The sequence below is a fragment of the Mesoplodon bidens genome, assembly GCF_964165515.1.
Source record: "Mesoplodon bidens genome assembly, chromosome: 4".
NCBI classification, from domain to species: Eukaryota; Metazoa; Chordata; class Mammalia; order Artiodactyla; family Ziphiidae; genus Mesoplodon; species Mesoplodon bidens.
In genome coordinates, this window is record NC_138160.1 from 60,757,718 (window position 1) to 60,784,120 (window position 26,403).

The 26,403-nt window shown below is 39.7% G+C and overlaps 1 protein-coding gene across 3 annotated transcripts in view; it reads left to right on the plus strand.

Moving 5' to 3' along the window:
• Positions 1–26,403, plus strand: part of HMGCR (3-hydroxy-3-methylglutaryl-CoA reductase) — a 59,341-nt gene that overhangs the window by 26,651 nt on the left and 6,287 nt on the right. Inside the window, exons 1-12 of one of the 3 annotated variants that reach the window (XM_081233736.1) lie at positions 10,697–10,769; positions 16,027–16,214; positions 16,640–16,751; positions 17,031–17,118; positions 18,680–18,764; positions 19,659–19,764; positions 23,320–23,426; positions 23,531–23,647; positions 24,086–24,234; positions 24,353–24,600; positions 24,712–24,890; positions 25,921–26,115. In XM_081233736.1, coding sequence (XP_081089862.1) covers positions 16,050–16,214; positions 16,640–16,751; positions 17,031–17,118; positions 18,680–18,764; positions 19,659–19,764; positions 23,320–23,426; positions 23,531–23,647; positions 24,086–24,234; positions 24,353–24,600; positions 24,712–24,890; positions 25,921–26,115 — 1,551 coding nt within the window. In that variant the 5' untranslated portion in view covers positions 10,697–10,769; positions 16,027–16,049. Of the gene's footprint in view, positions 1–10,696; positions 10,783–16,026; positions 16,215–16,639; positions 16,752–17,030; positions 17,119–18,679; positions 18,765–19,658; positions 19,765–23,319; positions 23,427–23,530; positions 23,648–24,085; positions 24,235–24,352; positions 24,601–24,711; positions 24,891–25,920; positions 26,116–26,403 lie in introns of those variants that run through there. The other 2 variants (XM_081233734.1, XM_081233735.1) reach the window with 2 other exon arrangements.

Below are 26,403 nucleotides of genomic sequence, written 5' to 3' on the forward strand. Positions count from 1 at the left end.
GGGAAGCAAAACTTTTCCTCAACCCTCTTAGAGTCTCTGGCTGGGCCTGAGAATTAAGTTGACATAAGACAGGTTAACAAGAGAAAAGTGTACGAATTTCATTTTTTACATCTACGTGAGAGACTTCACAGAAAAATGAAGACCCAAAAAGCAGTTACACCTAAGTGCTTATATACCAGGTTGAACAAAGGGTACTAATTGTGGAAAAGTAACTAAAATATATGGGGAGGCTAAAGGAAGATAAGGGTTGATTTAACAAGATCTGTTTGTACAGGTTTCACTTAGCCTCGACTCCCGATCTCTGGTGATAAGAATATTCTTTCCTTCCTGGTATAGAAAGGGCATCTTCCATATGAAAGAAAAAGTGCTTTCAGGAAGAAAAAGGGAGGTCACAGTGCCTTTCCTGAATCTGCTATTTTTCAAGTGCCTCTAGCTCAAAATTATCCTTATGCCAAAGTGGTGTATTTGGGGATGGCACATTCTACTACTATTCAGAACCCAGATGTAACACCTGGAGCTTCAGCAGCCATCTTGGAACCATGTGTCAAAGGCCAACAGAATTGTAGAGGTGCTATTCCTGACACTATTGAGCTACTGGACCAATGCTAGTAACCACCTACCTCCAGATTTCTTGATGTGAGAGAAGGAAAAATGTTTAAACCGCTGTGAGTTAGGTTCTCCATTATCTGAAGCTGAAAAGAATAATTCAAAAGCAACTCATTCGTAAAGACTAATTACCCTATATATATCCGAAGAAAACAAACACTAATCTGAAAAGATACATGCACCCCAAAGTTCATAGCAGCATTATTTACAATAGCTAAGAGATGGAAGCACCCTAAGTGTCCATCAGCAGATGAATGGATAAAGGAAATGTGATACACACACACACACACACACAATCACACACACACACACACACACACACAAAATGGAGTACTACTCAGCCATAAAAAGAACTTTGCCACTTGCAACAACATGGATGGACTTGGAGGTATCATGCTTAGTGAAATAGGTCAGAGAAAGACAAATGCTATATGTTATCACTTACATGTGGAGTCTAAAAAATAAAACTAATGAATATAACAAAAAAGAAACAGACTCTCACAGATACAGAAAACAAACTAGTGGTTACCAGTGGGGAGAGGAAAGGGGGGAGGGACAAATGGGGGTAGGAGATTAAGAGATACAACCTACTATGTAAAAAATAAGCTACAAGGATATATTGTACATCACAGGGAATATACCCAATATTTTATAATAACTATAAATGAAGTATAATCTTTAAAGATTGTGAATCACCGTGTTGAAACTAATAGAACATTGTAAATCAACTACATCTCAATTTAAAAAAAAATGAATTACGCTAGTGCAGGGAAAGTACTTCCTGGTATTGAGACAGTAAGCCAAAATGTAAATTTCATTAGTTCTGTGCAGCCTTCAATTGTTTTCTAATCACTCTACATGTACTCCTTAATCATGGGAACCATATCATCCACCTTATTGAAAATATCCACAATCCTTGAGCAGGGCTGGACCATCAGAAAAGTGTTTTTTAAATACAATATTCTTTTCATGAAGCACTAGGGCTCCAGATAAGGTACACCCCAGAATCTGTAAACAGTTTCAGAAAATAGTACCCTTTGGAACCAAGGGTACTGTTTGTTTTGTTGGAACCAAACAAAAAAACGAAGATGATTCAATACAGGCAGAAGTGACTCACCCTAAGAGGGAGTTATAGGTGTGGCTGCAGAGAATACAGTGTTCTGTGTATAAGAAAACCGGAATACAGTAACTTGGCAAAAGACAGAATTGGATCTACACCTCACACCACGTACAAAAATAGACTCCAAAGGAATCAGAGATCTTAATGTAAAGAACAAAACCCAACAAGTACTAAAAGAAAACACAGATGGATTCCTTTATAATCTTGGTGTAGGGAAAGGCTTTTGAATTATAATTCAAAATCGAGATATAATAAAAGACTACATTTAAAAAAACAAAAACAAAACCCAAAACTTTTGCATGGCAAAAATCACTATAAGCAAAGTCAAAAGGCAAACTGGAAGAAAACATTTGCAAAATATATCACAAATAATGGGCTAATTCTCATAACAAGAAGTACATCTCAAATCTAACAGCAAATAGAAGGGTAACACTGACACAGATTAGAGCAACTCGGTAGGCAAGCATTCACTAGCTAGTTTACTAGCTAGTTCTCATGCATATTAGGACTTCATAGTTAAATCTTACAGGCAGAAAGTTTCAAATGCTTACCTATCTCTGATAGACTCTTTCAGTAGTCAGGTGGTGTCAAATCTAGTGTGCAGAAGAATTTCAGTCAAATCTGTAAAAACAAAATATGCACCCTATATTTTAAGAAATACAAGTAGAATTCAAGGATACTTTTGACTCGGACATTTTCCCTCCTCACATGGTTTTAAAAAAATTAAAAAGCCTAAGGATTCTGCTGGAGTTCTGATTTTTACACTGATTTTAGAAAATAACTCCCACAAATAATATGCTTCCTCTGTCCAACAAAGATAAGATTTTATATGTTGGAATCATAGTAACTCCACCTGTATGTAGAACCTTCATGAATTCCTGCTTAACCAGCCATCAGCCCTCTTGTCCTTCCTTTGAAATACTAAGGGCAAGAAATGTTTGTTGACTTCACTTGACTGGGCAAGTTCCTGCTTAACAGTATTTATAACCAGAGTCATAGTTTCACTATTGTTAGAGTCATCAACAAATATATATTGATCACTTTCCATGTGTAAACTAGAGTACTTGCAAGCTTAAAAATGTTGACATCCACCAGTTACGGGGACCAGGTCTACTCAGAGGCCAAGGACAACCAAAGTGAGGAAATAAGAGGCCTTCAGAATGGGGTTTGTGAATGGAATACTATTGCCCAGACGTTAGGAAGGAATTATAACAATTTCGGGGGGAACAGGGCCAGCTTCTGAAACGGCTTAGGGCTTGTAGTCAAAAGAGGCCCCGTAGGAATATAAAAGGAACGAAAAGGCTGGCATGGCAACCCATGATGCAGTCCTCACAGCTATGAGGTACCTCTTGCCACATCTCCTGCTCATGTGTCATCATCAGCTGCAATTCCTGGCAGGCTGAAGACTTCCACCTTCAAGTGTCAACCATCAGGTCCTCCAACTTTTTTGTCTCAAGGCTTTTCCCAAAGCCTCAGTATCTCTGCTCTGCATACATGTAGCTGGAAGTGTGCCCCAGAAGGCATTCTCAACCAAAGAGTGAGGGACAAGTGATCCTACCTCACCACCATTCCCCCACCCCCACTCCGCCATCCTTCAGAGAGGCATTCTACAGAGGGTCCCCAGCAGAACTGAGCCCCAGTTGCCCACAGTGGTGGCTAGCTGGATACTGGCCTTTCCTTCTTCCCTGTTATTCTTTGCATTCTTATTCTGACTTCCTGGGGTCATCCCCCAAATGAGTTATTGCACTAGGGTTTTTGACCCAGTCTTTGCTTTTGGGGGAACCCAAACCAAGACAGTCCTACTCTCGGTGAAGGAGGAATAGGATCAACTGAAAAAGCAGGTTGAAGTTTTAGACTCAGTCAGGCCTGCTTGAAAAGAATAGGGTACCAGAGAGAAGTGGGTCTATCATATGTGTGCAGGGGAGAGTGGAAAGAAATACTTCTGTTATATTTAAGGCCTACCCAAATCAGAATGCCTTCCTTCTCTGTACCTGACTATACTTTTATCTTTTTCTTTTTACTGGAATGAGAAGGGCATCTAAGAACAGAGACCAAACAGTTTCACTCTCACTTTATTCCCTATTAAATGCAGTGTCACACAATGGCCAGATATTACAATCTGAGCTTTAAGCTCTTTACCAAAATTGAGATTATTTGGTGGTCCAACCAGTCCCAGATTCCAAAATAAAGATGGCTCCTCTTGTGAGGAATAAAGTAAAGGAGACCTAAGGCTTTGTCCACAGCCTGTAATCAAGCTCCTGGAGAGTTTCCAGAGCAACTGTTTCAATAAAGGACTGGGCAAAGATCTGTTCTGGCTACTTGCATTACCTTGTTTAGGGCAAAAATTATTAGCCCAACTATAATTATCTTAACTTCTCTTGGTGTACATGGGTCAAATTTCTTCCTAAACATGTATTTCAAAAGAACAAGCAGGGCTTCCCTGGTGGCGCAGTGGTTGAGAGCCCGCCTGCCGATGCAGGGGACGCGGGTTCGTGCCCCGGTCCGGGAAGATCCCACGTGCCGCGGAGCAGCTGGGCCCGTGAGCCATGGCTGCTGAGCCTGTGCGTCTGGGGCCTGTGCTCCGCAACGGGAGAGGCCACAGCAGTGAGAGGCCCGCATACCGCACACACACACACAAAAAGAACAAGCAAGCAGGAGTTCTGACCAGAGAGGCATTGAGCAGTCTTTGCAGATGTTTTATGTTCTCCCCTGGGGAAGATAAACAGCCCATCTTTCTAGAGGAAGCACAGAGACCTTGGCAATACCGTTCTTTCTTTCTTTCTTTTTTTTTTAACATCTTTACTGGAGTATAATTGCTTTACAATGTTGTGTTAGTTTCTGCTTTATAACAAAGTGAATCAGCTATACATATACATATATCCCCATATCTCCTCCCTCTTGCATCTCCCTCCCACCCTCCCTATTCCACCCCTCTAGGTGGTCACAAAGCAGGCAATACCTTTCTTGAGAACAGAGGTTAGTTTGCTAATTCTACTCATTCTCCAGGAGAAGGGAAAAATTAGCTTTAGGGATGTTTGGACCCAGCTAGGGAGATTTTATCAAGAACATCTCATAACATACTGTCATTCAAGAAGCACAAATTCTTCAAAGCCTGGAAAGTGCAAAGTCAAATGGAAAAAGTAAGATTTTAGGGATGAAACAAGGTCAGGAGACTTATCAGTGCTCATCGGGGCCCCCAAGTCATGGGCTTTGAAAGCATCAATAACTAGTTTCAGTTCAGTCCAGCTGAAACAAATGTGGAAAGAACTGGAAACCTTCTCAGGGAGGCAGGAGTCACAGGTTTAAGAAATTTCAGAGAAGGAGGTAGCCATTGTGGTAAAAAAGCAGGGAGATCATGGTAGGTATTAGACGATGCAGAGGAAAAAGCAGGGAAATCAAGACCACACGCTGGTTGAAAGTTGCTGGTAACCATTCAGTGTTACAGGTGTTAAAGCAATGAATAAGACCAGTGAGGCCCTTTATTCTTTCTTTCTTTTTCTTTTTTTTTCTTTTGGCTGTGCCACTTGGCTTGCGGGATCTTAGTTCCCTGACCAGGGACTGAACCTGAGCCCTTGGCAGTGAAAGCACAGTCCTAACCTACTGGACCACCAGGGGATTCCCAAGGCCCTTTATTCTGAAAAGAGAGAAAGAGAGCCCTCTTTGCTAGTTTCACAGATTACCTTTTTATGTTCAACCATTTGTAATATTATACATTTTTAGTGGTTTTAGCTGAAACTCAAGTCTAGATGTTAATGAGAATTCCATTGATATTTCAAGCTAATGTTTATAAAATAACAGATCTTTGATCTTAGGTTTATATCTTTTGCTATGCCCCTAAAATCTTGATAGTAAAATTGTTTCCTGTTTTTGAGTTAAGTGATCAGCAACTGGTTTGGGTACTTACTGTATGCTCACCCAGTGTGGGGACAGTATGGAAGATGTAGAGGTGGAAGCCTTTCTTCAGTTTTGAGCTGGGCACATTGTTGCCGGAAAAAAGGTTACATTCCCCAGCTCCCTTGTTGCTAGGTATGGCCTTGTACTTCTGGCCACTGAGATATAAACAATGAAAAGGAGCTGACTCAGCTGGGAGGGGCCCTTTTTCCGCCCTTTTGTTTTTATTCTGCTCCTTCCAGAAGGACTGAAATGCAGATATGAAAATGGAGCTCCAGTTGCCATCTTGGACCATGAGGTGATCCTGAGGATGGAAAACACAGGCTGAGGACGGTGAAGCAGAGGGACAGAAGGGTCCCTGAAAGCATCTTGAGCTTCCATGTTAATCCTAGATGAACTATTTCCAGTTTTCTTTACCCAAGAAAAAAAAGAAGCACTTATCTTGTTGAAGCCACTTCTAGTTTAGGCTTTCTGTTACTTGTAGCCAAATTCACTGCAATTTGTAGCAGGTACAGTTACGGTGCTGTACACTTTTTGGGCCATATTTACGTACGAGCGACAGTACTTTCATACTAAAAGATAGCCTACTATTTGCAGGCCTGGGCAATTGTTCTTTGTCTTTTCTTTCAATGGAGTTGCTCAGGGAAGCTGAAGAGAGCCCCCCTTGCGCCACTATCCTTTATTTTCTTTTACACTTGCCTTGTTTTTTCTCCCACCATTATAATTTCCTCCCTCAACTGGGAGCAAATACAAAGCTGAAGGAAGAGGTTGGGATTGGAAGAATGAAGGTGAACAGGAGGAAGATACTGGGGACTTGACAACTGAACTGGATACAGATTTTGTAGTAAGTGGCTCACTCCACTCTTATCAACTGAGACCAGGACCAGGTTTGTTATTGAAGGAGAAAAAGTGGTGCTCACACTTGGGTCAAAATGTGTTCTTTTTCTTTCCCCCTTTTATTGGTGTTTAATTGACTTTTTTGAGAACCAGTCACCCTAGCCAAGAATCCCTAAGAATCTCAGGAAAAGATGTTTACTCCTCATTATAGATATGCTGTTTCTATTGATATGCTGTCTGAGCATTCTTTTTTCCTGAGGAGTGTAAATTCCTTTAAAAGAAAAAATACATATATTCCAATATATCTCATACCCACTCCCCAACTGATTCTACAAAGCTGGGGAAGAGCCTAATGAGAGGAATGGAGAAACTGTAAAGAAAATCACTGTTAAACGGTGAAAGCAGGTTTGGTGGACAGAAGAAATCTTTAACTCTGGGCACCCTCTCCTGCAGAGAGACCTTTGCTCCTAACTTCAAGAGAGGCTCCAGCTATTGATTTCTGTTTAGAAAGTTTTAGAAACAAAGAAGAAGCAGAATTCTAAGTTTTGCTACTGAAGTAAAATAGCAAAAAAAATTTAAAAAGAGGAGTAGCCAAGACTTCGGCCTACGTGAGATGCCACCAGTAGAAACTTGAGATCAGCCAACCTGCTCATGACTTCCTCACCTTTTAAATATCTCATATCCTACAGTACTTCAAGATTTCTGCCTAATCAAATGTTCTGCTCCTGTATCTGTCACCTCCATTCTCATGCTCACAATCTTGACTCTAGTGCCTACAATAGCTTCCTTCAAACCACTTCCTCCCCTTGTTCAAAACACCCTGCACCCCAACTCCATGCCCTACCTCTTTTCTCAGTGGACCCTTGGCATACCTCACTCAGAACCCTTACCATGTTATCTGGAAGGATCCGTTTGTGTATGTTTTCTTATTTAAATCTGCACCTTGAGGGACTTCCCTGGTGGTCCAGTGGCTAAGCCTCCCTGCTCCCAATGCGGGGGGCCCGGGTTCGATCCCTAGTCAGGGAACTAGATCCCACACACCACAACTAAAAGATCCTGCATGCCACAACTAAGACCCAGCCAAATAAATAAATAAATAAATATTAAAAAAAAAAAAAAAAAAGACTGTGCTTCCACTGCAGGGGGCGTGGGTTCAATCCCTGGTTGGGGAACTAAGATCCCACATGCTGTGCGGCACAGGTAAAATATATATATACATATAAAAATCTGTACCTTGAGTGCCTAGCCCTTTGCCTAGCATAGAGTAGCTCCTTCGTGAATATTTCTTGACCTTGAGCAGGAGTGATAATCACAACATCTGCCAAAAGCTAAGTGACCAGTTATCAGGTGTAATGTACTAGTTAAAAAAGACATCCCTGAAATTAAAAAAAAAATTTTTTTTTGTGCAAGACAGAGAGAAAATTACCCAAAGCTGGAAGATATAAATTTGAACACAGCTGGGAACTGTGAATGGGAAATAAATAAGTAAAACGCTTTGTTGATGTTATGAAAGGTCTTTCACAATGGATCATCAGAAGCTTCAACAATCATGATATGTGCTAACACTAAAGATAGCACAGTGGAGTGGTTTAGAGCATGTGCTCAGGAAATGGACTTCAAAGTTCATATTCCAGCTGTGTAAACCTAGGCAGATTACTTAACTTCTCTGTTTCTGTAGCTCCATCATTTGTAAAATGCAGATTCTACTAATGCTTTCCGAATGTTATGAGAATTAAAGGAGTTAATATAAATAAAGCACTTAGAAAAGTGGCTAGTGCATAGAAAGAGCTATATAATTTTACTACTATTGTTATTATTGTTCCTGTTATAATTCCTCATCCTAAAGCATGGCCTATGACAACAAGAAGAAGGAAAAGTGATGGAGGGCTAACATATAAGTAAATACTAAGAGCTATGTGGATAAAGATGGCAATGTGGGCCATTCACTACTTTAAATTTAGATCTCTTAAAATTGTACTTTTATAAACTCTTTGCTGTGAGGGTAAACCCACAAAAGAAGAAAGCACAGATTCCTTTGTCCCCCCCCCCCCACTTTCCCCTTCTATGTGTGTCCTTGCCAAATTTTATGATTTATCATTAAGTACAAATTATTATTTAAGTGCATAAAGATACTTTTGACATAAATTGGGAATCATATAGAAGTGGTTTTAAGAACATAAAAATAGACAATTAGAGTTTCTTTATTACTTGCTTTTGAACTCATAATCTCACTGGAGTTCTTAATTAAGCCGAATTTGGGAATACAGTTTCCAAATCTTGGTCTAAAGACTTTTTGTTGAAACACCTTCATAATCCTTATTTGAATTTATATTAGTAAGCATTTGTATAATCTGTAACTTATAATTCTGAGATAGCTGGTCCTTTTGACTTCTGGGGACATTAAAAGTACGACAAAGTTTCTAGCTCTGAGTACTTACAGATCTTTTTTTTCTTTCTTCTTTTTCCTTTTGATAAGACTCATAATAGGATACTTTAATTTTTGGTTAGTTCCCCTTAGTCTTCTTCACTGTGAAAACTCTTTCCTTCCATTATGATCAATTAAACAAATATTTAACAGTCATCCAATTTTATGAAGGGGTATAAGATTTATAAAGGAAGTTTCCATGTCTGTCATGTGGCTGCTGTAACTCCAGTGCCAACCAAGGTGCGTTGCACATAATGGGTGCTCGAAAAGTATTTCATAAAGAGATATGAATAAAGATCCTATACTGAAGCAGTGGAGGATAGTAGAACCAGTATAAGTTTTAGATATGGGTTCAAATCTCAGTTTTCCAAATTATTATCTATGTGATCTAAAGCAAGTTGTTTAACAAACTCATTTTTTCTTGTAAATGGAAATACCTATTTCATAAGGATTATGAGAATTTATCAAGATAATAGTTTATTAAAACTCCTCCTGAGTGTATAGTGGGTATCAGGGACTGCGTTTCAAAAATATAGGCCTTTAAAAGTTGAGGGCATTGCAGTTCCTGTTCTTAAGAAAGTTCCACATAATAATAACACAGGTCACAGAATATGGACATGTTATGGGTGTTCAGAGTAGGGAGAGATGACTGTATTTGAGGGAATCAGGAAACGAGGTGACATATGAAATAGTCCTTGAAGGAGAGTTAGGATTTCAACAGTTGAAATGTGCAAGCATGTCCAGATTAAACAGAGAACATAAACAGGGAGCAAAAAGGTACTGAGTGTGACTGAAAAAAGGTCAGTTACTCTTTTGGCTGAAATGTAGGGTTGACACAGGAAGTAGTGAGAGATAAACAAGAAATGTGGGGTAGGGCCATATTGGGGTTGCCAGTTTCTTTAATTCAATAGACAATGAGCAACTCTTGGTAATTTGTGGGCAGGCCAACGGAATAATAGTATTGGAAGGTGGAAGCACCTAAGCGTGGAGAGACCAGTTAGGAGAGGCTATTGCATTATTTCAGGCAAGAGATAATAAAGGTCTGCAGCAGGGAGGGATCAGAGGGAAAGCAGACACGACAAAGGAAGCACATTTCAGAGCGAATCGACAGTCTGTGACTAGTGCCTTGTGCTGTAGGGAGAGAGGGAGAGAAGGGGGGAAGAGAAGGAGGGAGGTGGGGGAAGAGAAAGAGGGAGAGAGGGAGGGAGAGAGAAACCCCATGACTGGAGCCATTTACACTATTTACAGGAATGGGTAAATCACAGGAATGTGTCGGTTTGGGTTTCGGAAATGGGTCAGCTTGAGGTTTGGATTGCTTCTTGCTGCCACCTTCCCTTTTGTACATCCTGGTTTTCAGGGCCACCTCCACCTCTCTCCACTAAGTAATTGTGCATTCTATCCTTGACCTGACCCTGCGTTTATCTTCACGCCCCAATTCTGCTCCCTACTACTCCTGGCCATTGTACTCTCACAGCCACAATGACCCCAGCTCAGGTCCTGGGCTGTAGGACACTCCACCCGCCAGATCCCCTATCGTCTTCGCCTAGGCAGCTTCCATGCGTGCGCCCCCACGGCTCTGTGACCAATAGACAGGCCCTAGTGCTGGGGTTCGACTGGCTATTGGTTGGCTGAGCCATGGTGAGAGATGGTGCGGTGCCCGTTCTCAGCACGGGTGAGAGCTGTGGGCGGTTGTTAAGGCGACTGTTCGTGACGTAGCGCCGTCAGGCCGAGCAACCCCCAAATGATTGGCTAGACGATCGGACGATCCTTCCTTATTGGTCACAGGCTCGTCCGGCTCCGAGCGTGCGTAGAAGCAAAGGTTCCTTCCGCTCCGCGTCTTCGTAGACTGGAGACGCGCGGAGCGCCAGCTCCCGGGGACTGTGGCCTCTGGTGAGATCGGGAGGTGAGGAGGGCGGCGGTGGGCGGGAGCGGGTTAGGGTCGTGTAGGTGGCGGTTCTCGAGTTCCGTCCGGCCCTGGAAAGGGGCAGCCGGCGCCTCCTGCCGACCCGGGGGGAGCTGCGCTGGCGGCTTTGCCCGGGGTGGCGCCCCGGTCCCGCGAGGACTGCGAGGAGACGTCCTTGACACGCGGCCGGCCGAGTGGCGGCCCGCATCTATGCCGGGGAGCCCGCGGGCCAGGCTGGGTCAGAGGGGCGGGCGGCGGGCCGGCCTCTTCTGGGCTCCCGTCTCCATCGGTGGACCGGCGGGTCGTCGCCGCGTTCGCTGGCCCTGTCCGAAGTTGGCGGTGCTGGCCAAGCAGTCACGATCGTCGGGGCGGAAAGGGTGCCAGGCAGGGTGATCTCGGAGTCCCGTTGATTCGAGGAATGCTGGTGGGCTGTGGGGCAGCCAGGCCCGCAGGTCGGGGAGGGAACGCGAGAAGGTCTGTCAGGTGTGGGCGTTCACGCCCAGGCTTGCAGTTATCACTGGGCTCACGCCCTGGCGCTGCTGTTCGTCAGCACCTTAAATGCTGCTGACTAGCTCAGAGCCGTGAAAGAACCGTGGATCTGCATAGATGCGTCCGGTTATTTCCAGGAGAAACGGATTGAGAGGATGCAGAGCCCAAGGTAGAGACTTGCCCGAAGACGTCAACGATTCTTCTTCTTCTCCTTTCTCTCCTTCTTCTTCTTTCTCTCCTTTTTCTTCTTCTTCTTCTCCTCCTCCTTTTTTCCCCCCCAGGGGGCGTAGTCTCCTTGGTGCTGATTGCTGATGTCCTTTAGTCTAAACCTTGTAGGTTTTTCGGAATATTTGGTTTTGGTATTTTGATAAGGAAGAACGTACCTTGGAGACTCACAAATAGAACAGTCAGTTTTTGCAGTAGGAGGAGGTTGATGTACTTCATCTTAAATGGTCGTTTGAAATTTTTCAGGTCTTTGAGGACATGCCCTCTTAGACTTGGTCCTGAAAAGTCATGGGAAACATCTGTTTCCAGGCCGTACTAAGTAATCGTGTAAAATTTTAGCATCACGCAATGTAGAGAATGTATTTTTTTTTGTTTGCTTGTGAATTAATTTTTTTCTCCGTGCAATGAAAGACATTTTTTGATTTAGAGGTAATCTAGAAAGGCCCAGAGTGTACTTTGGGGATAGACTGGATTGTGAGGGCCTGCTTGGTTGTAGTGTCTTTCCAATTTGTGATAAACTTGGCAGTAAAGACAATGGGAGTTAGTAATATGAAGGCTTGAAAAATGTGCAAAGATTACATCATTAACATGTGAAAACGGTTGTGTGTGTGGCATAAGCATTTCAAGATGAAGTGTGTGTGCACGCATGTGCATGTGCTCTTTTTATTCTTGTATGATTCAGTTTCTAGGCCATGGATAGATTAACACATCTATATCACTATCTATTTAGGTTGACCATATGAAATTGCTGATATTTGACATTTGACCATTTTTCCCATACAAAAAATAGCAGTTTCATATGGTTCAGTTAATACTTGCCTTTGTTTTAAAGAACTTTGGAGCTCTAGCTTCATAAGTGAATAAAAAGATATGTGACTTACACAGAGGCACACCATGTCATAGAATTGGGTGTAGAATTCAGGTTTCCTGATTCCAGTGTGAGAATTTTTTTTTTCCATAGGATACTGGGTTGAGCAGCAGAATTCTCGATCCTGTTGGAATTAAAAATGACTCCGTACAAGACATGGTTTATTTATTTATTTGCTTGTTTATTTATTTATTTTGGGCTGCGTTGGGTCTTTGTTGCTACGCGCAGGCTTTCTCTAGTTGCGGTTGAGTGGGGGCTGCTCTTTGTTGCGGTATGTGGTCTTCTCATTGTGGTGGCTTCTCTTGTTGCAGAGCATAGGCTCTAGGTGCACGGGCTTCAGTAGTCGTGGCTCACGGGCTTCAGCAGTTCTGGTGCACAGGCTTAGTTGCTCCGCGGCATGTGGGATCTTCCTGGACCAGGGCTCGAACCTGTGTCCCCTGCATTGGCAGGCGGATTCTTAACCACTGCGCCACCAGGGAAGTCCCCTACATGGTTCTTGCCTTCAAAGAGACAAAACGTACACAGCAATTAATATGAGAACAGTGTAAGATAGTGTATAATCAAATACTGGAATGTGTAGCACAGGAAGAGTGCTGAGTGGGAGGAAAGAATCAGAGTAGGATGCCAAAGCATCTTTTTCTGCAATTGGCCATAGTAGGTGGTTTTTGTAGCATATTGAATTAGAGTTTGGGAATTCAATTTAATTTAAATTATCCATTCTTTTGAATAATCTGTGAAATGTTTGCAGCATAGTTCAGTCTGAATAAGCAAGGCATAAATTGCCTAACTTGATTTTTTAAACTAAAATTTATTTTTATTGCAGCATGGCCTAAATACTGTACTTCGAATTGGCATGAGCTGTCTATTGCCTGCTAGTGCCACTTGCAACTGCTGATGAGGTTGAAAGATTGGATTCCATGGCATTTAAATGATTTGCATAATCACAGGGAAATGGGGAGGGTGCTAGTGTGAATTGTGCAATTATAGTTACTTTTGACACACCTTTGTACATTTGGTTACTCATTTTGTATTTCCAAATAGGTGAGGTTCTCTGTGTTTGGGGATGGTTTATGGGATCATGTCACAGGATCATGTGTAAATCTTTTCCGGAATGTTGCAAAGATGACTTTACACCTAGGAAAGAAATGTTCCAGTATTGACAATGCTACCATGAAGCTTTTGAGGGAAAACATAATGTCCCTAATACATAATTATAGATTAATAATGCTAAACCTATTTGTGATCAAATTGGGGTGCCTTCTTGCTTAGCAGCTCAGATTTTAATTCAACCAAATTAACTTTTTAATAGTGAAGAATACATTTTCTTGTTAAGGGAATATTCTAAATTGAGAGAGATTGGGGGGAGAGAGTGTTATAAACTTTGACCTAGTTTCAAAATGTGTTTTTAGTTAATTCATTTTCTGTAACACTGATGCTAGTTGATCCTTTAGACTAGTTTATAGGGTTTTGTTTTTAAATATAAGGAAGTTATGTGATAGAAGGCTGTCATGAAAATCTAGGCTCTTATGAGGCTTTTAGTTGAAATGAAGTAGAGTTCAAATCTAAGATATGATTAATATTCTCCAATACTTTAAGTCCAAGTCCCTGCTAATGTAATAGAAAGTATGTTCGTTATTGTTGATTTTCCAGGATAATATAGGAAATGTATAGCCTCTCTTCCCCACCCCATCCTCCCTTAATATGTTCTCTGAATGCAGAGAACTGGGGGGCTTGAAGTGGGGGAGTTATATCCATATCTTTAAAAAAGTCATCTTTAGGTCTGTTTCAAGATGTGTCAATAAAATGCATGCTACTGTAGCTTAAGAATTTATTTTTAATTACCAGGTATTTGTTGAGCAACTGCTATGTATGAATGCAATGTGCTGGAGGATGAAATGAGCAATAGGCCTCAGGGAGGAAGGTTGAAAAAGCCTGAATAAACACAGGCAGATGCATGCCACATTTATACATTTCAGTGACCCGCCTGCCTTTTAAAATTGAGACCCACAATAAGAAATACATGTTATGTCGGAAGCCAGTACAAACACTCATATGTATAATTTCATGAAACGTAATGTTTCAAAAAATAATATCTACCCATACCACATGTCTTACCCACAGTTTTTTTCTCTTTTTCCTTTTATTTTAAAATATTTGTTCTGACTCATAAACTTGATTTCATGATCTCATCAATTCAGTGAAGGGTTGTGACCTGTGGTTAGAAACCAGGTATCTATTTGGTGGCCTGGTGTGGCTGAAATGTAGAGAATAGAGAACATTGAGTGATGCAGTGAGAGGTGACGCTTAGTAATTGCTTTGGTTTGTAAAAGCATCTCTTATTTTCTTTTCCCTAACACTTTAAATAGATTAATGCTTTATTTTCCTTAATTTGGTGCCTTTTTATTTTCCTTCTTCCATAAATGAATCACTTTCTTAATTATTACCGTAAATGTGAGATTCATTTGAATTCTTGATAGTCTGTCAATCAGTGGCCTTAAAATTAAATCTTAATTGATTTTTATGGGTAGTTAATATGCTTTATCATAAGCATTAATTTTAGTGTAAGGCAAGTTCCTATATTAGAGATTAATAACTATACTAGATTTTTTTAAAAATCAGAATATCAAAATTATTATTACTATTATTTAGCCAGCAAACATGGAAAAGTTTTGCCATGGTAGTCATTAGGCCAAAATAACCCATATTCTGTTGGGAACTTTTCAATGCTGTAGATGTCTACTTTGGCCAGCCATCCTCTTATTCTAGTACTGTTCCAGCATTTTTATTAAATGCTGTTAAAGTTTGGGAAAAGACCTCTGGTGACAGCAACATTAGGAAGGTTTATTAAACATTTTTTTTTTTTTTTTTTTTTTTTTTTTTGCGGTAGGCGGGCCTCTCACTGTTGTGGCCTCTCCCCTTGCAGAGCACAGGCTCCGGATGCGCAGGCTCAGCAGCCATGGCTCACGGGCCCAGCCGCTCCGCGGCATGCGGGATCTTCCCAGACCGGGGCACGAACCCGTGTCCCCTGCATCGGCAGGCGGACTCTCAACCACTGCGCCACCAGGGAAGCCTATTAAACATTTTGACATACTATGCCATGTGTTTTATGGAATGGAAAAGTCTAATGGACTCCTGCCCTTGAAGAGCTTTATAAACTAAGATAATGATTTACAGGAGGACACTGAACAAGTAGATTGTTTGGTATTTACCTTTTTTTGCATAACTAGAATGTAGAGAATGAAGAGGGTGCTTATATGCATTTTGTGTCAGGGTAATCAGAAAATAAATGTGAATGGTTGTTTCTCACTTTTGTTTTGTGCTTTATTGCTCTCCTCCTTGCCTCAGATAATAATCGGGCTGAGGTATTATTTGGTTTGATCTTAAATGCTCGAATTCATACAACTGGTAAGAAAAAGCTGCTTTTAAGTTGTTAGTGAATAATAGAGGATTTAAGTGTTGTGAGTAAAGAAGTAATAACAGTCCTCTTATTTTAATTTTGTAATTATTTTCCAGAATTATAAGGAATACTGTCAAATAGTTTTATTCTTAATATACAAGACACTGCATACAAATCAGGGTTTACAATGCACTTTTCCTTAAAATGTTTTCCTAAGAATACAGTGAGCTGTATACTAAGTGTTCATACTTGATATTCCTTCCAGAATCCAAGGATTCTTCAGCTACAATGTTGTCAAGACTTTTCCGAATGCATGGCCTCTTTGTGGCTTCCCATCCCTGGGAAGTCATAGTGGGGACGGTGACACTGACCATCTGTATGATGTCCATGAACATGTTTACTGGTAACGATAAGATCTGTGGTTGGAATTATGAATGTCCAAAGTTTGAAGAGGTTTGTGAGATTAATCTGATTATTGACTAAATACATTTTGAATTTCTAAAGAGTGTCTCCTTTTAGAGACCACATAATTTAAAAAACTTATGAGTAAAATTTTTATTTCAGTATTCATAACTTTCATTTACTTATATAATATGGAAATGCACTGGAAATACTTTTCTTTTGCTTTTGGTATACAAATGAGTGTAATTGACTTTACTTGAGAAATATAGCTTTCATAAGTGACTAACATTGAAAAATGATCGGCTTAAACATTAGATTGTTTAAAAATTGGGAGTAAATTTTTGATTTGCCTTGTAATATTTTATCTGACTTGTGCCTAAATTTATACTGTCATGATGATATGTAAACTAATGATGCATGCAAAATAAAAATTCTTATTTTTGATTTGGATTTTTCTTTTCTATCTCTCCCAATAGGATGTCTTGAGCAGTGATATCATAATTCTGACAATAACACGATGCATAGCAATCCTGTATATTTACTTCCAGTTCCAGAATTTACGCCAACTTGGATCAAAATATATTTTGGGTAATAATTATATATATTAACCTTTTTGTGTGCTATCAGCTTTTTGATTTACTGTGGAAATTTACCTGTTTGTTTAAATCATGTGTGTGGAAATGTGTGTGCTGCATGTATTCAATAGTTGCATTTCTTTTTATTCAAGTTAGATGTTCTGCTATTTGAGACCTTAATAATCTGGAGAAAATAGTATTATTTCTCTCAGAATATCGTATGGGACTGTATGTTATTGTGTGTGTAAAAAAGGCTGAAGTTTTTTCAGTTTGCTGAATTTTGTCATTTTAGGTATTGCTGGACTCTTCACAATTTTCTCAAGTTTTGTATTCAGTACAGTTGTCATTCATTTCTTAGATAAAGAATTGACAGGCTTGAAGTAAGTATTTAAGCATAAATATACTTTCTTTCAAAATATATTGTTAAGAACTGTTCTTCTCTATGATATAAAGCATTATAGTATATAAATTATCAAAAGTTTATAGAAAATATGGGAAAATTTTTCATGTAATCATTTAGCTAATTTTAATACCTGTTAATGTTTTAGTATATATCCTGTCCCACTTTTTTTTTTTTTTTTTTTTTTTTTCTCTTTCTTTTTGCGGTACGCGGGCCTCTCACTGCTGTGTCCTCTCCCGTTGCGGAGCACAGGCTCCGGATGCGCAGGCCCAGCGGCCATGGCTCACGGGCCCAGCCGCTCCGCGGCACATGGGATCCTCCCAGACCGGGGCACGAACCCGTATCCCCTGCATCGGCAGGCGGACTCTCAACCACTGCGCCACCAGGGAGGCCCCCACTTTTTTATACTTAAATAAAACTTCTGAGATCATACTGTATATACTGCTTTATAACTTTTATGCTTTATAATAGTTTATCAACACCTTTGCATGTCCTTAATGCTAAACTAAATTATTTGTAATAGCTGTCTAGTATTCCCCTATCCTCTAGGTTGGATTGTTAGGTTATTTAATTTCCCCCATTAATAACAACACTGTGATAAATGTCTTTGTAGCTAAATTTTTGTTTGTATTCATAGTCATTTTCTTAGGATACATTCCTAGGAGTGAAACAGTGGCTGTGTAGGTTTTTAGGGCTTTTAAGTGCTGTTATTGCCAATTTGTTCTCTAGAAAGATTGTTCGGTTTATTCTTCTATAGATAGTAATTAATGAAAAAAGAATTGCATACAGTATACAGGTTTCCCCTGCTATCTGAAAGTACAGCTTTCCTATGAAACCTTTTGTAAGTGAAGAAGCAATTGCCTTGGGACACATCTTTGAAGGGATGCACACAATAAATCAAGGTAAAGCACAGTGCTCACAGACACAGTTCAAAGCTATGGCAGCTTGGTGCTGAGATGCTAAGTGTAGTTCCCAGGCAGTGCCGTTCTCTCTGTCTGCTCCAGGTACCCACTGCCTCTATAACGGTTCCCTGCAAAACAAACACTGAATGCTATTTTCACTTTTCACCTTTTTTTGTCAAAGTGAAAACCTTGTTTGGATTTCTTTTGGTTAGCAAAAATGGTTACTATGTAGGTCTTTCATAAAAGTGAAGTGGCGTAAAGCAAACTTTCGAAAAGTGGGGGACACCTGTATTCCTCTTTTTCCCCCATGTTGATTCACAAGGACACGTTTTTTTTTTAACTAAGGATGATATTTTGCTATAGAATTATCAAAAGGTGTTTTTGTATAAATATATTTACATTTTTAACATTAAAAATATTCTTAAATAGTTTGAGTGACTAATATATTTAGCTTTGAGGATGTCAAAGGAATATAGGTTATACCTTTTGGTCTGCAGAGGTAACACATGCCAGAGCTCATACAAGGCATGGGACGAGGGGTGGGGGTGGGGGTTTGTTTTAGGAAGGGATTTTTCGGTAATATTTTTTCTTTTGTTAAATAATACCTGATCATCTTGTTTTCTTTTTTTCTTCCCCCAGTGAAGCTTTGCCCTTCTTCCTACTGCTGATTGACCTTTCCAGAGCAAGTGCACTAGCAAAGTTTGCCCTCAGTTCCAACTCACAGGTATTATTTATAAGACATGAATGTTAGTAATATCCTTTTTTTCAGATTGTTTACATTAATAGGAAAGATTAATAGTTTCTTCACAGTCCAAGATTCAGGAATTGCCTGCAATTTTGTCAAGTCCTAAGACTGGTCTTCCTAGGAACCCTAGGAACTGTCCCATTTATCTGACAACTCAGTTGTAATTCCACAGCTTCTAGAATTTGGAATCTTCCCTGTTTTCCTTTTTGAAGTTTTCAGAATGTAAGGTATTATGTCTTTTGGATAAATTAGAGTATCTACCTAGTGAAACATACCAGAGAACAGACAGGATCTAATGGAAGAATCTCAGGGTAGATAGATTTCTAAACCCTGTGAATTAACACTAGCATTATTTCCCATCTAAAGTTTTATCTTGCTGTTCATTAGTCACTTTAAAGAACGTAACATTTTTAATAATACTGAGTAACTGAGTATAAAATATTGTGTACTGCTGCCCTGATTATGTATTTGATATTTATGATCATTTGAGCATTTTGACAAGGATATTTAGGTTTCATAATACTAATATGATCTCAAAAAATTTGCAACTAAGAACTTCTGTCAGTGGTAGCCAAAGTATAAAATGTAGGATTTATGTGGGATTTAAATGGCAGGATTAATGCACCACTTCAAAGGAATCTTCCTAAGAAATATCTCCTTCAGTGGACGGGGAAAGCAGGGCAGTGTATATATTCTTCTTTCTCTAGTCCTCTATATTATCCTTTGTATCTGGAATGCCTGTTAGTCTTATCATATTGTGTATTTTATTCTTAATATAGTAGATTAGGTTTAGTAGAAGCCCTGGGATGCTCTAACATTTTTAAAAGTTACTTTGTACCTTACCCTCATTGATATGTTTGGTCTGTGTTTTAGGATGAAGTAAGGGAAAATATTGCTCGTGGGATGGCAATTTTAGGTCCCACATTCACCCTTGATGCTCTTGTAGAATGTCTTGTGATTGGAGTTGGTACCATGTCAGGTTTGTAAACAGTTTTTAATATATTTTAAAATGAGTTTGTAGAAGAGAAAAAGGAATATATTAAATTGTATCAATTACTCTTAAATTCTGACTTTTAAAAGTCTGACATTACTCTTAAAATTTTTTAATTGTATGACTCTGTGGGTATATCTGATCTGACCTTATGTCTCTCTGCTTTAGCAAAAACTTAGTAGGTTACCGATTTCTCTTCTTTTTTTTTACATTAATTAATTATTTTAAATATTTGGCTGCGTTAGGTCTTTGTTGCTGTGGGCGGGCTTCCTCTAGTTGCATTGAGCGGGGGCTACTCTTCGTTGCGGCACGCGGGCTTCTCATTGCAGTGGTTTCTCTTGTTGCGGAGCACGGGCTCTAGGCACGCGGGCTTCAGTAGTTGTGGCATGTGGACTCAGTAGTTGTGGCTCGCGGGCTCTATAGAGCACAGGCTCAGTAGTTGTGGCGCATGGTCTTAGTTGCTCTGCAGCGCGTGGCATCTTCCCGGACCAGGGCTTGAACCCATGTCCCCTGCGTTGGCAGGTGGATTCTCAACCGCTGCACCACCAGGGAAGCCCCCTGATTTATTTTCACTCTTACTATCGCATCATCTTTTCCTGTGCTCCACTTTTTTGATGACTTTAAGGTGTTTTTATTTGCTTTTTGTTTGGTTTTTAACCAAGATTGTATCCTAGGCTCATTTAGAAAGCATCATCCAGCCTCTACTGTTGTCTGGACTAAATTAATGACTTGGTTCCTTGTGTTTTAATTGTCCTGTAGGAGACAGTGCAAAAGTCAGGAGGTGGACAGATCTCAGTTGGGTCCACCTAACTGAGTGGTTAGGAAGATTTAGTCAGACAGTGTGCAGTACATCTTAGCACTTAGCCAGCACTGACCTCAGCACATATGTTTCTTCATCCTTAATTGGATAGTAGAGAATGAGATATTAAATATCAAACACAGGACTCCATTATATAGGACAAAAATTATGGCCTCATATGGAAATTTGCCAGAATGAATATATCATGCTGTTGTCAAGGTTTCCTAATCAACTAAGACTAGATTTTATGGCTTTCTCATGAGGGTCACACATAGTTAACTACTATTCTAGTGTATTTCCTGGTGCCTTAGTGCCCTCAATAAGGGGTTTCATTCTTTCAGAAGTATATTATCTAACTTTTAAGAGAGTAGTTAGTTGCTATTATTGGTGAGGTCTGTTCACTAGATAGTATGTTAAATATATATAATGTTTCTTCTAACTTTCTGATGGTAAATTTATTATTTATTCAGTTATTTTACCTGTCATTCAAAGTTTATTTAGCAAAGATTTTTTAAAATTATTTTTTTAAATGTGCATTTCTTAAAATTTACTCTTTTTGGGTATAGTTTTGAGTATCGACAAAGATGTAGTCATGTAACTGTCACCACAATCAAGAAAAAATGTTTTTGATCAGGTGAAAAATATACCTATGTGATTTTATACAAGCAGAACAGTATATAGGAAGATGAGAGGCTTAGCTAGGAACTGGTAGTGGGCTGTGAAACCAAGGATTATTCATTTGAAACTGATGTGGAAAGCAGTGGAGACTGATGTGGAAAGTAGGGTGATGAGTTTGGTCATAAGTCAGAGCAGTGGACAAAGGAAGTGATTAGATTTGATGTTGGAAAAGCCAGCTAGGAGGCATTTACAGCCATACAGAAGTGGTAAAATTAGGGATTTGGCTTAGGGTAGAATAAAAGGACAGATTTAACACATACTAGCTAGGAAGTAAACCTTTGGAAAGCCAGTAAAAAAATTTTTTTTAAGTCTTTACTTCTTGGAACTTGTAGATTGGTGCTGTCTCCTTGTAGTAAAAAAGTGGCACAAAGAGGCTGTGCCACTGGGACAGAACAAGGAAGAATGCCTGAAGAACCTGTGACGACAGTGGTTACTGTTGTACAAAGGGGAAGAGTAGGTAGCCAGGTGGTAAAAAGCAGTGGTCAATATGGCTTCGATAGTCTCAAGTTTGAAAAGATTACAATTTGGCTACTTTTTAAATATAGGTTGTTCATAATGCTTTTGTCATTGTAATTTTGTATTCTCTTGAATTTCTCCATTTGAGGGTAATAGCTATAGAATTTTTAGAAAATACAATGTATGCTTTTTTTCTGTTATTTAGTCAAATGATCTATTACGATTCAGAAGATAAAATGCAACATTGAGGTTTTTTTTGTATTACTCTAGTTAGCAGTTTTTTTTTTTTTTTTTTTTTTTTTGGCGGTACGCGGGCCTCTCACTGTTGTGGCCCCTCCCGCCGCGGGGCACAGGCTCCGGACGCGCAGGCCCAGCGGCCACGGCCCACGGGCCCAGCCGCCCCGCGGCACGCGGGATCCTCCCGGACAGGGGCACGAACCCGTGTCCCCTGCACTGGCAGGCGGTCTCTCAACCACTGCGCCACCAGGGAAGCCCTAGTTAGCAGTTTTTATGGGAGAAGGGAATCAATTTTTATATGTATTTCAAAAATTTTTATATTTAATGTGAATAACATCAGAAAATGTTTTATGTATATATATATATATATATATATATATATATATATATATATATATATTTTTTTTTTTTTTTTTTCGGTACGCGGGCCTCTCACTGTTGTGGCCTCTCCCGTTGCGGAGCACAGGCTCCGAATGCTCAGGCCCAGCGGCGATGGCTCACGGGCCCAGCCGCTCTGTGGCATGTGGGATCTTCCCGGACCAGGGCACGAACCCACATCCCCTGCATCGGCAGGCGGACTCTCAACTACTGCGCCACCAGGGAAGCCCAGAAATATGTTTTATATTTTATGTTCAAGTTTATTTGTGAAGAGAGGGAGTAGGATTTGGTAATCTAATCTTTCCCCAGCTCTGTTCCCTTCTATTTGAGAAGATTACCAAGTGATACCGCAAGCATTTTGTAATGGAACATTTGTTAACTTTGGATCTTGGGTTGCCTTTTTGCATTATATCATTTTTCAAACAGATCAATGAAATGAACGAACATTGTAAGAACATCAGTAGACACCACAGAGGTTATATTGAAAATAGAGCTGAGTAGTACACATAAAATATTTATTATGATACTATATCAGGAATGGTATAACTAGCAGTGTGTTTTTTACAAAAAGTCCTTGGTCCACAGGTGAATTGCTTTTGTGGTGATGAGTGGGATTGGATCAGTAGTATAACGGAGTGGGAGGAGTTTGCTCCATTAGAGTTGACTGTCCTTGATATCCTATCTCAAAACAGAGTACTACCATTTGATCAAAGGGGATGATCAGAGGGATATTAAACACTGCCGTGCCTGGCATTGTGACGTTGGGGACATGGGAGAAGCCAAAGTCTCTGCCTTCGAGGAAGTTATCCTCTGTGTGCTCAGGCTTCACAGCACCTCTGAGTTTCTAATTCTTTTTCCAGTAGATGGCAAAGAGCTTAATATACTAATACTTCCATGTATTTGTCTACCTATAGGAAGAGCCCTTGTGATGTATGCAGCATCAGAAATACACGTACTTCTTTACTAGCTAATGCATTTAATTTTTCTCTAACCAGGGGTGCGTCAACTTGAAATTATGTGCTGCTTTGGCTGCATGTCAGTTCTCGCCAACTACTTCGTGTTCATGACTTTCTTCCCAGCGTGTGTGTCCTTGGTTTTAGAGGTAAGAGCAGTTCTTACTTATACTAGTAGAAGAGTAATATTTTTCATATTAGTTCACCTAAAGAAAATTAGCACCTTCTAACGTAGTGCTGACTTACTTTGTAGCTTTCTCGGGAAAGCCGCGAGGGTCATCCAATTTGGCAGCTCAGCCATTTTGCCCGAGTTTTAGAAGAAGAAGAAAATAAACCAAATCCTGTTACTCAGAGGGTTAAGATGATTATGGTAATTATACAGTTTTATTCTTCTTTCATTATTTTTGGTTCCAATATCATATTCTGCTTTTCAATTTTTTTCCTTCTTATTGTCTTTGTGCAATTTTTGTGCAATTTTTGGCTCTTTCACCGATGTTCCTCTTCCCTTTTTTTTTTTTCTATCTTTTTTTCTCATTTCTTTGAGGCCCCTGGTTTTCTCTCTGCCCTAAATAGATTTTTCAAGTTCTTCCACTTTACCTCTCTTTGAAAATCTGTTCTTTTTTTTGGAATGTTTTCAGCCGTTCAGTGGAGCCATTGCTTTAGTCAGTCACATAGCAAGCCTGGGTCTTTCTTTTCATGGTAAGGGAGGCCATGGGAGGATGGTAGTGTTTAATTATCCAGTTGCACAGGATGAGTTTAGGTGCCATTGATATGCAGAGGATACATGATTTTTACATTTTTATTTCAGTCTCTAGGCTTAGTTCTTGTTCACGCTCACAGTCGCTGGATAGCCGATCCTTCTCCAGCAGACAATTCTAAGGTTTCTTTAGGATTGGATGAAAATGTGTCGAAGAGAATTGAACCAAGTGTTTCCCTATGGCAGTTTTATCTCTCTAAGTAAGTTCCCCGAGCCCTACTTTGTTGTCTATGAATCATAGCACTCTATGCTACTGAGAGTTTAGGTGTGCCTTTTGTATTTGAGTAATAACATTTTAATTTGCTTTCTTTTATTCAGAATGGTCAGCATGGATATCGAACAAGTTATTACCCTAAGTTTAGCTCTCCTTCTGGCTGTCAAGTATATCTTCTTTGAACAAGCAGAGACAGAATCTACACTCTCGTTAAAAAACCCTATCACATCTCCTGTAGTGACCCAAAAGAAAGTCGCAGACGATTGTTGTAGACGTGACCCTATACTCGTCAGAAATGACCAGAAATTCCATGCAGTGGAGGAGGAGGCCAGGATAAACAGAGAAAGAAAAGGTGATTTCTTATTCTCTTCATTTTCCATTCTTCCACTCTGTTGATTTGTCAAGAAGTCGAGTCGTTTTTAAAAGTTCAGTGTTGTGAGATTTCTTTTGATCTCTTGAACAGTTGAGGTTATAAAACCCTTAGTGGCAGAAACTGACACCTCAAACAGAGCTACATTTGTGGTTGGTAACTCCTCCTTACTGGATACTTCACTGGAACTAGAGACACAGGAACCTGAAATTGAACTTCCCATGGAGCCGCGGCCTAATGAAGAATGTCTACAGATACTTGGGAATGCAGAGGTGAGGAAATAAAACAAACTCAAGCTGGTATCTTTCTTAAGAAAAGGAGCTTTTTTATCAAAGGAAGGAAGGAAGTTATAGCTACTGAGTACCTAAGTTCTGGGCACACTGTTGCATGGTTTACAAGTACTGGTCTCATTTATTCCCGAAAACCTTGTAAGATAGGTGGAATTTTCTCCATTTTTCAGATGAGAAAATGTAGGCTCCAGGAGGGTTAATTAAGTACGTCGCAAAGTAAAACATCTAGGAAATGGTAAAGCTGGGATCAAGAGTCCCAAGATTTACTGACTCAAGTGTCACAGTGCTCTTTCTACTTTATTACTGTTTATTAAAGAGATGAGCAACTGCTGTATTCTCATGTGTGTTAAGGCCTAGGAAAGCTTTCACACAGAAATGAACTTCAGAGAAAGAAGAAAGGTTTTGGGGGCTTTTTGTTTGTTTGTTTTGGTATTTTAAAGTAAGCTTGATGCTCCTGAGGAGGCTTATTTTCTTTCTGATGTTTGAACAGGATGTCCTGCTGACAGTCTGCTCATGAGTTAGCGTGACTGTTGTGTTCTATCCGTATCTGCTTACTCTGGTTCATTCCTAATTTATGTGCATATGAGTGAGAATAGATTGTGTTTTTCTTCATCAGTTTCCTTTCCCTCATTCTTGTTAACATGTGTACCAGTAGCTCAGCTGACATGCTGTATTACAAAGCTTATAGGGTGGGTGTCAGAATCTTAATTGGAATTTTTTTTTTGTATGAACATCATTTGAAAAATTTAGTGTTTTGGTTTAACATTTGTTTAGTTTTCACATTTTTATAAAGAATTTGTTTTTATTTTGATGTTATTTCTACTTAAATCATCTCCTTCTTCAGAACTTCAAATTCCTTTGGGTTCTTAAAGTACTTGTGTTTTAGTTCTATGGAGAGCACTGTTTGTATTAAATGGTCTATTAATTATGAAGAGTATGAAGTATGGTTCTTCAAGTCTTTTTTCATTTCCCTCTATCCAACCCCCTTCCATTTTTTTTCCCATTTCTTTAGAAAGGTGCAAAATTCCTTAGTGATGCTGAGATCATCCAATTAGTCAATGCTAAGCATATCCCAGCTTACAAATTGGAAACTCTGATGGAAACCTATGAACGAGGTGTATCTATTCGTCGACAGTTACTTTCCAAAAAACTTCCAGAGCCTTCTTCTCTCCAGTATCTGCCTTACAGGGACTATAACTACTCCTTGGTATGTTATTTTCTTGATTTGAGCAGGTTTGCTTTGTAGCTTTAGTCTTTAGTTTTTCAGTCTTCTTCTTGACTTGTCTTTTATACATACATAGTTTTATAAAACATCTCCTTTTTAACTCATTTTACTGTAATTTTGTATTCTGCTTATGATATAGGTCATCAAAATTCAAAAATATTTTTCCTGTTGTTATTTATAGTCATTACTCAAGACTTTTAAAGAGTAAATAAAAAATTTGCTTGGGGCTTCCCTGGTGGCGCAGTGGTTGAGAGTCCGCCTGCCGATGCA